The 13,955-nt window shown below is 42.1% G+C and overlaps 1 protein-coding gene across 4 annotated transcripts in view; it reads right to left on the bottom strand.

Moving 5' to 3' along the window:
- Positions 1-13,955, bottom strand: part of bmpr1bb (bone morphogenetic protein receptor, type IBb) — a 55,270-nt gene that overhangs the window by 12,393 nt on the left and 28,922 nt on the right. For 2 of the 4 annotated variants that reach the window (XM_056432368.1, XM_056432369.1), the window contains one exon: positions 3,791-4,119. In XM_056432368.1, coding sequence (XP_056288343.1) covers positions 3,791-3,878 — 88 coding nt within the window. In that variant the 5' untranslated portion in view covers positions 3,879-4,119. Of the gene's footprint in view, positions 1-3,696; positions 4,120-13,955 lie in introns of those variants that run through there. The other 2 variants (XM_056432370.1, XM_056432367.1) reach the window with 2 other exon arrangements.

Genomic DNA, 13,955 nt, shown 5'->3' with positions numbered 1-13,955 from the left:
TATAATGATAATAATATAATATATCCATCCATCCCTGATCTGTAACCGCGTATACTTTTCAGGCTCACTGGGGGGATGGAGGCGCTCCCAGCTGACATGAGGTGAAGGCGGAGTGCTCCCTGGATTCAGAGACAGTCAACCATTCCACTGACATTCACACGTATGGACAATGTGGAGTTATTAACCCAACCTTTTACTCAACTATTCCTGCTCTTGTCAAGTTGAAGATATCTTTTCGACAATTTCTATCCGCAATGCCATCAGTTCATATCACACGTCGTTGATCTGCACATGTGGTCTGGACTTACTGGAAAAAGCCACAAGCCACCGACTAATGCTGGGCTCCATTACCGACATGTTGAGAGCCTACAGCCATAGCGCCACCACAGCATGTCATTTTACCCCACAATATTTAAAAAAAGTGTTTTCCTCGAGGTTTTTCAAGGTCTGTATAACTTTAAACCCGATATGTATTATTCATGCATGGGTCAAAAGTAGCAATTCTTAATATGTAACCTTAAAATGTGTAAGATGTCTACATCTATATTATATATTTAGTTGAGTTGTATACTTACATTATCCAAAATATTTTGAAATGACTAATTGTAAAGTCCTTAAGTCCTAAGCATCCAAAATCTCACAAGGCAGATAAACTCATGTGGTGCATGTGAATAACTATAAACACATACATGCACATACAGTATTCTCTCCCATGCCCGACCGCTGGAGCAGCACATCTGTCTGGGGATCAAATTCTGTGTGGGGGAACCGTATCCACATCCTGACAGGAAGCAGCGCACAGAAGGCAGGAGCGGTCTGGTCCTGCAGAGGACCAACTGCTGCTGCTTCGTGCTCCTGGACCACTGCACCCCACCACACTTTGACCTTAAGCCACAACACTCTGCTCCCTGCAGATGTCTTCCAAAGAGCGATAAGTGAGTCAATGCACTCTTTGTTTTCATCTGTTAAGACATGTTTTAAAGTCATTTATGTCTCCTAAACTTAGAATAATCATCGACAGTGTTACAAATGGAGGAACCATAAAGCACCATGTGTATATTTCAGGAATAAATACAACCATCCTTACATAACATCCCAATTATCCTGTTTTACCCTATACAAAAACAAAAATGTGCAATTAGTAGAAGTCTATTTCTAACAAAGTATTTCTCTCTGCTGTAACTGAAGTGGAGCTACAGAAGACTACGAGTTGCTGATAAAGTAAACTGACAATTACTCTGAATGTTCCGACGGAGACGCACTCCTACAGAGACACACTGACATTGTCAGATAGTCGAAGATCGCTGTGAAAGAAAACAGCCAGTTGACTTTATATGTCCGTACAGCTGACCAGATGATTGCTTTTGTGGTATAAACAGAACATATTGTTGGCCGTCTGTGTATTTCAGTGATGGGATGAGATTGGAAACAGCAGTATTTATAAACAGCTTGTATCAGTCAGAGTCTCTCCCAGTGGGTGTCAGGCAACATGAATTGCTCCCTGTAGCTGTGTCCACGGTGTATGAATGTAACATAAGTCACTTTGGATAAAAGCGTCAGCTAGATGACATGTAATGTAATGTAATGTAATATCTCACCTTCTCAATAATGAGTATAGTCCTATTTGGAGCTATGTCCCAGACACATTGGGTTTTATTGCCACAGAGCGATTTTGTGGTTTTGCGATTTTCCCAAACATGGGATAAAGCAAACCAAAAATGTGAATGGAAAAAAAATAAGCCTAAACCAATATAATTTAAAAAGTAACCATCATGAAGTACATTGGCGAGCATACAACCAACGTCTTTGTATTTCCACGCCATTGCAAATGGAAGAAGGAGGCTAGGACTCATCTAGTCTCTGTGAGCCTCACCAGCCTATTGCAACAGGTGGCAAATTGACCGTGCTGTTTAGATTTATGGGCAACCTCCCATATGTTTTACTCATTTGGGAGACCTTTACACAATCAGATCACAGAGGAAACCATATGAGCAACTGGTGGCTCGAGTATTGATGAAAGAAAGTGAACCATAGAGTATAATTGTGGAACACTGCCTTAAAGAGCATTTGTATGAAATCCTTCCAAGAAGGCTCACAGAGTCTTTAGTCTCCGTCTTTAGTCTTTAGCACGGCCTCCAGTCAATGTCTGTTGGAAGAATAATAATCAAAGCTGCCTTTCACTGATTATTCTGTCTGAATCTCACTCCATCTTCCCACATCCTTTCTCTCTGTGTGGTTACTGACCCTCAAAGCCGCTGGACTAATATTGGATGGGAAGTTAAACACTGAGCTTCGTCTGCACAGATAAGAATGAAGGAAATTCTCAGTAGAAACATTTATCAGCAGCTGAGGTATTTCGTGACCAACTGCGAAAGTTACAGATAGCTCTGATACTCAGTCAGGCTGGCATTTTACAGCTGGTCTTGATTTTTGACACTTTCAGTGAAGCATCTCTTTCAGGATGTAACAACATCCCTTTGTGTTCTAATGTGAAGTTACAATAGAGTTATATATATATATTTAAATGGTTGCTGTATGAGGAAAAAACACTCATTATATGAGTTATAAATGAGTACTAAACATGTACATATATACACTGGGTATCCTTACACACCGTCAGTACATTGTAACTAAAGTACAGCATGAGGTGATCACCACCAGGAGCGCAGCAATAGGTTGTTAAATTAAAGAACCAACACATCATTTATCATATAAGGGAAATCCAGTTGCTGCAAAGAGTCATATGGTGATATTTTCCAGAACATCACTTAATGACAATATTTATAAACACTGTGCTTGTGTGTGTGTGTGTGTGTGTGTGTGTGTGCACCCAGATGCTGGATTTACAGCCTGACACCCAAAAGTGTTTGACAACCGAGAATGTCGGCAAAGATTACACTTCTCCCCATGAACCATTAATAGCAGCTGAGCAAGTTATGTTTTTTTTATGATTGATAAATCTGTGAATTCATTTTTTTATCAATCAATTAACTTTTCGTTGTACAAAAATAAATGCAAAAATATATGGAACAATTTTTTAAAATTCCTGAAACCAAGATGGTGTCTCACATGGCTTGTTTTGTCCAACCACGAGTACAACCTGTCGTATATATTCATCATACAAGCATATCAGGCAAATAAATGACAATAAAAGCATGAAAGCAAAATATTCGTGACTGGTCAACTTGAAGAAATTGTAAAATTACTTCTTCAATATGCGTACATTTAAAACAGGAAATCCCAAACCATACTAATACTAACTGTTATTCTGACCAAGGGGTCATCCTCACGACCCCCCTGTCCGTCACAACCTTACGGGGCACCGTGACACTGTTGCCATTTATCGTAAAAAGACAACTGGCTGTCCATCTTCAAACAATTCAAAACATGACGAAGATGGTGGGGGGTGGGGGGGGGGAGGGGAAGAGAGCAGACGGGGCAGATAAATGCACACCCGTTCTCATGGTACCCTCTGTTGGGATCATAATAAATTTGGCTCATCATAAATTCCGATGGGTGAAAAATAGATGGATAATCTCACAGCTACAAACGATCAACCTTTAACCTGACAACTCTCACAATAAAATGTGTGATTCTGACTGAATGTGTGCATTTAACCCCCTAAAGTACAAATACCTAAGAAGTAAATGTGCACAAATTGTATCTTTCATTTTGCTTCTTGCAGCTTTATATTACCGTTTGGCACGCAGGTCTCAGCCTCACCAGCCTGTGACTTAAAACATAAAGGCAGCATGAAAACACACAGTAAGAGCTGGTTTCCAGTACTTACCATCAGACCCACAGCCTAGTGATGCCAGTCCAGTCACCAGGAGAACAGCCTGCCAGGCCCACTCCTGAGGCAGCCACACCACCACCATCACTCCAGCCCCAACTCCGGTCGCCCACCTCCTTCAAATCCCAGCGGCGCAGCCACGCCGTACACGCCCGTGCGAAGAGGCGGAAGGTGTGAGACACTGTTTTTATATCCTTCCCGTGAAAAAGCACCCGTTCGCTTTCTGTACAAGTGTCTCTCTGTGTTCGACTGCCACTCGGCCTCTCAGGAACTTCCCACAGCACACTGCAGCCCCGCAGCCTCCAGCTCTACTCCACACTGACAGCCTGGGAGAGACGGACACAGAGAAAGAAGAGGGGGAGAAACGAGGGGGTAGGAGGGTGTTACTTAGTAGCTCTCTGCCTGTGCTATTTGTCCGGCCTTCTCTATGACCGGTTCACTATAGGGAACAGCTGAGTATATGTAAGTCCACGTATAGACTCTCTCTCTCTCTCGCTCTTTCACACAGATAAATACACATTCAAGATTATGATATCACACACAGAAAGTAGAGCATAAAAGAAGAGGGCAACATTCCCGTGGATGGGAGCAGGGGCTGAATGAGGTGTGAAAGCATTATGAGCTACGGCCACAAGCATACACACACACACACACACACACACAGCGGGCCGAGAGGGAAACAGAAACTACTGTTAGAGCTAAGGAGTGTAAACGTACAGACGACATGGACATATACTTTGGTAAAACCATCTGGTATCAAATCCTGCAAGTCAAAACTAAGAAGTGTTTGAAGTCTCAAGCGAGAGCAACATGTATATTTGAGATCGTTGTGAATGGGTCAACGCAGGTTATCCATGCTGGCTCAGCAACACCGTTTCCTCACCGGAGTTGTATGTGTTTTCTAAACTGCTAAGCTTTGGTGTGAAAGGCTGAGCAAATATTTAGAGAATAAGTTGTTGCATTAGATTTATAATTCTGTCAGGTGACTGTTCTGTCAGATATTTAGCAGTCAGCACATCAATTGTTCCAATGAGTGTTTTCTTCTTTGCATAAAGAAGTTTCATTTTCCACAATACAACTATAAAAGTTCAACAATACAACTCCACATTGAAAAGGAAGTCTGCGCGCTTAAATTCACCAAAAGAATGAAAGTCAGGCCCCCCTCCTTCAAAAAGTACTCAAGCGCTTCAAAGATAAAAGACCTTGAATTGCACGTTTCATCCGTCTGGAAAAAAAACAACAACAAAAAACAAAGAGGATTTAAGCCACAAGGATGAAAACATAATAATAGGCAACCTACCCGCAACCCCATCTTCATGTAATGTGTCTGGAACTACAGCTGTAAGCACAGGTGCTGTGTGAATGGCAAAGAGCGGGACACTAATCTGTAACCAAGAGTCTGGTATTTAAGTTCAGACATAGGCCACATCGCCTTCAGTTTCTCATGTGAGTCCGTGTGTGAAAGGAGTGAAAACACAAACACTTTGTAGAGGGATCAGCCCATCACACATGAGGTGATTAGAGGTGATTAGAGCTCACACCTCTACGCACCGCCACAATTTTGCAATTTCACACTAATCCAACCCACACAAACATGCAATAGCACATAAAGAATGCCCACACAATAACAATAGGGACACATTCCAGTGGTGAGGACTTATGTGGGTTACAGTTTAAGAGGATTAGGCAAGCTATTAGACAGATTACATCAAGATTAACTACAGCACCTACACAAATCATAAACATTTCCTCAGCCACGCATGTAAGATCCTTGTGAGTGAGAGAGCTGTCTATTATCTATTATCTATTTCAAATGCTTAACGGTAAGAAAAAAAAGCAACTATAAAAAAAAAAGTCCAGTTGGTCAAGTTGGTGTTAAAGCAGTGATGGAGGATGGTGAAACAAAAACAACAACAACAACAACAACAAATGGGCTTCTCTATTCTACACCTGTCCTCTCCTAAAGTCTGACTGGGTGGGAACAGCGGCTCCCAGAAGCCACCTCTTCCCTTCAGTGCTCCTATGGCCTTCTAGCTGTCACTCCTGATCTGTGCAGGGCTGTGCATTACATGATAAATCAGCCTATTCTGGAGCATGAGTGCATGGGGAGCAATGTGAAGGGGTCAGTGCACCTCACGCACCCTTCTGCGCTCCATCAAACGCCCAGCATGGAGCCTCCCTGTATTCTCAGACGGTCTACTCAGCCCACAGAGATGGGGGGTGGGGTGGTCCAGAGGAGTGAGCAGCTCTGTAGGTGGGGGTCACTTCACCACATAAAAGGGGCTTGAAAGTGGGGCTGACCGGTTGGAAAAGTTGCTTTTACTGAAATTAACTCTTCACTTTGCTCGTTCTTCGCCTCCCTCTCTTAGTTCGAAGCTTAACTGCAGAGCCCATCTGTCATCACACACATAGTTATGGGATGATTAATACGGCAGTGAAATCAGTCTGTCAGCGCCGTGATCATTCTGCAAAACCACAATGTTTGTATGAACTGGAATGAGAAATAGTTACATTAGACATGCAAGCGCCAGAAAAGGATTCAAAATCGGCCTTAAAGGGTCCTTCCACTGGTTTCCCACACCGAGGTTCAGTTTACTCATCATGGAGAGTTCTACTTAATGTGAAAATAGAGGTTTTGTTTATTCTGGCATAAATAGTTCATTTAACTTGGTTTGTGTTTGAAGGGTTTTTACAGAAAGCTTGTATTCAAAACTGTGGTAGGTAGGCAATTTAAAGTGATTGAGTTGTATTATGGGTAATGTAGGATGCAATGATTTTTCCAAACTTGAGCTACACTACGAGTTAAAAGTCAGAGTATCAGAACCACTCCTGCTTTGATTTAGATGACAATTATTCTTCTTTTTCCCTCTTGCAAGCCACCCAACTTTATGAAAAGTGCAGTGCTAAACTATTTGAGTCTGTATTCAATGATTGCAGACATGCAGAAAATTATTCTTTGCTCAGTGAAGTAAAGCCTGTAAGTCCACTAAACAGTGCTCGGCTGTGAAGCTATTCTGTTGTAGCGATCACAATCAGAATTGCAGGTCCAGGACTTTCTTATCCACAATAATTACCACATTGCTGTATCACAATTATTATAGTCCGATCGGGTAAAAAATGATTCCCAATAACTTTATATTCTGCAGGCCACTGGGTTCAGTAACAAATTTGAAAGTCTCAAAGAGCTGTATTTGTAAAATGTTCTTGTGCAAGTGTGAAATCTTAGCAGGAAGTCACCAAGCTGGCTCCAGCACAGAGTGACTGGAATGAGCCCGGTCGTTGGGCCAAACACATGGAGAACCTGACAAAGTCGTTCTGTGTATGTGCCCAGAGGGGCATCATGGAACATGGCATCAAGTTCTCATATAAGATCTGTGGATTCACCTCAAACTTTCCTCAACAGACCAAAACATTCCACCTCAGGACTCTTGACACCACACCTGCTCTGTTCTAGGATTATTAAAACCACAGAACGTCTGCTTCCTGCTCTTTTTGTTCACAATAGTAGAGTAAACTTCAAAGTTATTCCATCAAAGCCTGAGAGATTACAATACTTGTATAATATCTGTTTATAAATACAAGCGTCCTCTCGGAGCTGTGCCCATGCCACACACAGACTGTCTGCACGGCAAACATATTACCTCTTCTCTTTGAACACAATTTGGCAACATATATATTTTGCCAACTAACCAGTCAGAAGTTATTGTGCACAATATACTTCAGTAAATCAATTTCCTCTTCACTTGTCATGGTGGCCCATGTTTTCATTCATGCTGCTCCACTTCTGGCTTTGACTTCTTAGAGTGGGCATTACGTTTGGATTTGGGAGAGAGGCTGGGGACGAGTTGAGCTCTGCGATTATTTCCAATTTGTTTTGCAGAGTCTGTATCGCCCACATTCTGCCCTCCAGCAGTCAGGGATCAATTAATGCAGCTTGGTTGTTTGTAATAATCTGTCTCAATTTCATAAGGCAAACATTTTCTTATGAAATAGAGCCCGCTAGAATAATACCAGCTACAATGCACCATGAAAAAGGAGTGACGTTTTTTATTTCAGAAAAGGACTAAAGGAGCCAACGCACCTTTCATCGTACAGGGAGAGGAACGGGATGGATGACTGTGAACAATCATCGCTAACCTGTGAAACAAAAAGCCACGGCAGAACACAGATGATGAAATTACTTTGGGATGGAATGCGTGTCATGAGCGGCGTTCCAGTGGGGGCCAAACTGACCCCCAGCTCTGTGAAATTAGGAGGATTTTCGTCAGCTCAGTGTTAAACCTGCTGTCACAGAATCCTGGAAAGCAGTTTATTTCCATGGCAACACAGCTGTCTGTCCCATATGGTCCAATCAGGTTTCAAGGGTCAAGAAAGCGTGACACCATCTTCATCATCCGGCGAGACAAAGATGTGCTTCCTCTCCTTATTGAGTTTAGAAACAATACTACTTACTATACACAATATAAACCCGATGGGTCTATTTCAAGCAGCCTGACGTGTCTTAAATCTTTTAAATTGTTTGTTTGTGTCTAAGAAGCTGTTAAAAACAAAGATATTCAATTTACTTTGATATAAAACATCAGAAAAGAGCAACTCCTCACATGAGAAGGTGGAGCCAGCATATGTTACTTAATGAAAGAGGATGTATCCATATAAATGATTGACACCCAGACTTCAGACATCTATCTCTATACCATCTTTATCTATATCTGCTACTATATTGTGAGATCTCTGCAGATCCAAAGCAGAGTCTCAGTCCTCGAGGAAAAGAAAGACCCTAATGAATATTCCCGACTCACACAATAGTGAGGCCATATCACTCTGCTGAGATTGACGCTTTGAAGTCCCAAAGAATGCTGAGGGGGAAGAAAAACGTCATTCATAAAGAGTGAAAAGGCTGTCACAGCAAGATTGGCTCTCCTTCCTCTTCCTCCGTCTGTCACGCTGTCTTATTCTCTCTCTCCGTCTTTCTCTTTATTTCATGACGTGACGACGTCGTCAGATATAGAAGAAAGAAAATGAAGCATCAACAAGATCTCTTTGAATCGTTTCTTTCTGCCAATATTTATGCTGTCTAACTTCTGTCATGGTAATGATTGCATGTCAATCAAAAATTAATCTTCAACAGAAGATTAAGTGCTCCCTTAAGAATATACCACGTATACCCGTTAAATTCAGGTTCTGACCTGTTTGATAGCAACGATTTTACAACTCATGAGAGCATTCCAGACAACAAGGAGAGAGCGTGATGTACCCACATACTTGAATTTACAGCATTCAGGCATGAATAAAGATGCACAGTGTGCAGGTAATAATTAAATGTGGCAACCGCACAGTTTCTGTAGGGTGATTGTCTGTGTCAGGCAGTAAATGTCAAAACTTTTGTGATACCCATAAACCTTTCACTGAACACTGCTTCTAGCCAGTCAAGAAAAAACTAAACCAATAGACGCCATGCTAAGCAGCAATTTGTCACTTTGTATTTTATATAGAGCCCATGTATTCCAACAGTAAGCACATGCAATATGAATAAAATATCCAATCCTAATGGGATGTATTTAATTATATTTTACTGTATGTATAAATATATATATAAACAAATATAAAAAAATAATTGAAATATAGTGCCTAAATGATATGTTTATTTTTGGTTAATCATTACTGAATTAAGTATCTGACAAAACAAGGCACTTGGACCGAGCACTGGACCTGATGGGCCGAGGAATTGGTATATTGTTATACAGATGAACAAGGAATTATATATTAGCCATCTATTGGTCAACTGGACACTTTTGAAACGATACAATTTGAAGCCTGACCCTACCTCAAGAGGAATGGTTAATAATGGTTAAACGGTAGTACTGTAACCGGGTCAAAAAAAGCTTTGGTGTGTCTCCAGCTGATAATTAGGACCATTCACGGGGCAATGTCTTAAACTTATTTCCCGGTTTTGGAACAGGATAACAGACTCTTTGCCCTGCAGATGTGACAACGTGATGTTACATTTTAGACGATGTAATAATGCAACAGTTTGCGTGCACCGTTTTGACAGACAGCTACGGTCTGCTTGTCATTTGTTTATTTTTTGTTCCGCACATTATAAAATACATTCTCTTCTTAAGTTTGGTGAAATAACCCTGAAGTGAGTCTTGTATTGAACAACTACAGCTGTGGGACATCTTAGACAAGTGTAAACGGCAAAGAACCTGAGCAGATTTCCTCATGAACTCTCCGATGTAGCCGATTCATGAAAACGTTATCAAATCACTTGCAGGGACAAAGATGTTGTAATCTCGATATCTTTGACGACTAAACACTGAATCCAACTGAAAGGCTGCGATTACAACGACGCACAAGGCCCTTTTCTGTGGACCCACTGGTGACTGCACCTGAAACACACCTGTGGCTCGGGTTTCCCTCTCGGGCACCGATGGTTACAAAACAGCCACACAACCCGACGGATGGATTCCATGTGAAGAAGTATCCGTTTGGTTCTCAAGGTGCCGGTAAGAGAGTGTCCAGAGATTTTCCACGGCTGAGGCAACAACACGCTCCGGCCAAGATCAGCCTAATGCAATCTCTCCCCCTGCTCTCTCTCTCTCTCCCTCTCTCTCTCTCAGTCTCTCTCTCTCTGTCAGGCTCTCAACCAGTGAAGGTCACCGGGCCTTGCTGGATCTCTCGTGAGTAAACCTCCTTGTTCTTGTCAGCAGGCCTGGCTGCCAGTGAGCTGTACTTAAGTTAATTCCCTCACAGCTCTGTTCCTTTTAATTTTCCGGCCACTTGATCTCTACTCTGAAATCTTACATAATAGTTTGTCATCACATTGCAAATATACACCAAACCAAAGGCAATATTTTGTTGAAATATAATGGTGCTAGTAGTGTGTAAACCTAGAATTAAGTCATTCAAAACTGCTGCGATGATGAAAACATTATGGGAGGTGATAAAAGCATCTAATCCATGTTTTATAGATTTTAGGCGACATGAATGGATTTACACATAAAGTATGTTTCAGGCCAGCAGCTTATCCAGTTGTATGCTTTTGGGAATAATTGACATTTAGAGACAGAACAATCAATTTAACACACGCAACGTGGCCAAACGGTTAATACATTTAAAATAGATCGTCAAGAGCAACTTGCTGAATCTGAATAATCTACTAAATCAGGATTACACATCACTTCTCAGTAATGAAAATGACGTACACATGCTCACAATTAAAAGTGAAACATTTGAGAATCTCTTAACATGGATTTTGCGCAGCAGGTATTGGGAAACGGAGGCTCCTCTTGCCAAGTCAACCAGGAGCATTTAATGAAGGGCTTGTTGCCGAGCGTCGGCTGGGCAGCGTTGGGCCGACACCGCAAACCAAAGGGTCTAATTAAGGGGTTCCTCTTCTTTTTTTTTAATCAAATCTTTTTTATTGGATTTTTGACAGACATCACAATAACGATACAGTAGGTATACAACGTAGAAAAGATGGTCTGTAGGAGAATTGCATAGTTACCCCATCCATCCCACCCTCCCCCCACCCTCACCCCTATGGTCACAAAAAAAAAAAAAACATAACAAACAAAAAAGACATATCAAACAAGCGAAAAAGAAAGGGAATTAAATAAAAAGGGGTCAAAATTACATGAAATAAAAATACGGGTGCTTCTTCATATTAATAGTCAATAAGAGTAAACAGAGAAAGCAAATAGAGTAATGATCAATGTATTAAGGAGACAAGGAAAAGGGAATTGAAAAGTCTCTCCCTCCCACCAGATCTCATTCACACCTCATCAGCATCAGGGTTAATCGTAAGATCATTGATTAGCAGTAGTAAGGGAGTCCAGGTCTTGTGGAAGAGTGTCAGGGATCCTTGTAGTGAAAATCTTATCTTTTCGAGATTAATACACTGTAATAGGTCCTGTATCCACCTGTCATGTGTGGGTGGAGAGACGTGCTTCCATTTAAGGAGAATGGCGCGCCTGGCCAGCAGGGTTGTGAAGGCGATGACCCGCTGGGTCGTGGTGGGCATGTTCTGTGTTGGGGGGACGCCGAATAAGGCAGTTAGAGGGTTAAGGGGTATGGGTGTGTTAAGGGCCTGTTCAAGGGTATTGAAAATACTAGACCAGAAGGCCTTCAGGCTGGGGCATGACCAAAACATATGTGTGTGATTGGCAGGAGACTGCTTGCATCTGTTACAGGCATCGCCTCTAAGAGGGAATATTCTGGCTAGTTTAGCATTGGTAAAGTGAGCCCTGTGTAGCACCTTGCACTGCATTAGACTGTGCCTAGCACAGATAGATGAGGTTTGCACCAAATGAAGAATGTCCCTCCACTTAATGTCAGATATGTCTACACCCAGCTCACCCTCCCAAGACTCTTTTACAGATGTAGTAGAGGCTCGGTCCAAGGAGGCAAGTTTCCCATAGATAGTAGATACCAGCCTTTTTTGGTCGCAATCAAGGGTGAGAAACTGGTCAATTCCTGATTCAGGGGGGCGGTTGGGGAAAAGGGGGTTACTGCTTTTGAGCAAAATGCCTAATTTGGAAGAAGCGGAAAAGATGACTGTTTGGCAGGTGATACTTGGCTGACAGGGATGAAAAGTCAGAGAAAACCCCATCTTTGTAAAGATTGTTGATTGTGACAAGCCCGTTGGCAGCCCACATTTGAAAGGTGGGGTCCGAGCAGGATGGAAAAAATAAGTGATTATTTAATATCGGAGCTTGGATTGAGGCTCTGTGTAAGCCGTGTTGTCTTCTGAATTGAAGCCAAATCTTAATGGTACTGGTAACAATTGGGTTGGCTGAAATTTTGTGCGCCATTATGGGAAGTTGGGAGCATATCACAGAGTGTAAGGAGCTAGAAGAAGAGGAGATCTCCATGTGAACCCATGGTGGGCTGGGGTTAGGAATCTTTTGGACAGTCCAGTAAAGGAGTCGGATAATGTTAGAGGCCCAGTAGTAGTGGCGAAAGTTCGGGAGTGCCAAACCACCCTCCGACTTGGGGAGCTGAAGAATAGATCTTTTAAGACGGGCGGGTTTGCCATCCCAAATGAACGCATTTAGTTGGCTGTCAAGACTGGTGAAAAAGGATTTATTGATGCAAATTGGGATATGTTGGAAGAGATATAAGAATTTCGGCAGAATTACCATTTTAATAAGATTGACACGGCCAGCAAGGGATATGGGAAGTGAAGACCACCTAGATAGGTCAGATTTGCATTTAGCTAAGAGTGTTTGAAAGTTTTTGGGAAAAAGATCTTTAAAGGAGCTAGTGATGGACACCCCCAAGTATCTGAAGCCATCTGAAGCAATATTAAAAGGGAAAGTGGTTGGGGGGAGTGTCTTCGCCAGTTGGTTCACAAAAAATAGTTCACTCTTATGGAGATTTAATTTGTAGCCTGATAAACGACCAAACTGCTCAAGGATTGACAATATAGGAGGGAGAGAGGAGGCAGGATTGGAGACGTATAGGAGAAGGTCATCCGCGTAAAGGGAAAGTTTGTGAACTGTACCATAGCGAGTGATGCCCTCAAACCCATTGTGGCCTCTAAGCCATATAGCTAGAGGCTCGATGGATAAATTAAACAACAGGGGAGAAAGCGGGCAGCCCTGACGTGTTCCACGTTGGAGATGGAAGGAAGACGATTGAATGCCATTTGTGTTTACTGATGCAGAAGGGGAGGCGTATAAAAGCTTAATCCAGGAAATAAATTTTGAGTCAAAGCCGAATTTTTCTAAAATGAGGAACAGGTAGCTCCACTCCACCCTATCAAAAGCTTTTTCCGCATCGAGTGAAACTATGACTTCGGGGACATCGGACGGCGAAAATAACATTAAGTAGCCTCCTAGTATTGAAGAAAGAGTGTCTCCCTATCATAAAGCCTGTTTGGTCTAGCGGAACTATAGAAGGTATCACGAGCTGGAGGCGGAGGGACAAAATCTTAGCCAGTATTTTACAATCGACATTTAGGAGGGAAATTGGTCTATAGCTGCCGCAAAGAGTAGGATCTTTATCCTTCTTCAATAGTAGAGAGATGGAAGCCATGGACAGGGTTTGAGGCAATCTGCCTTCTTTAAGGGAGTCGTTATACATCCTTGTAAGAATTGGGGCCAAAAGAGACGAATATGCCTTATAAAACTCGACTGTGAAGCCATCCAGACCAGGGGAT

The sequence above is a fragment of the Pseudoliparis swirei genome, chromosome 15 (assembly GCF_029220125.1).
Source record: "Pseudoliparis swirei isolate HS2019 ecotype Mariana Trench chromosome 15, NWPU_hadal_v1, whole genome shotgun sequence".
Classification (NCBI taxonomy): Eukaryota; Metazoa; Chordata; class Actinopteri; order Perciformes; family Liparidae; genus Pseudoliparis; species Pseudoliparis swirei.
The sequence above is the reverse complement of the archived record's forward strand: the minus strand, read 5'-3'. Positions and strand labels throughout refer to the sequence as shown.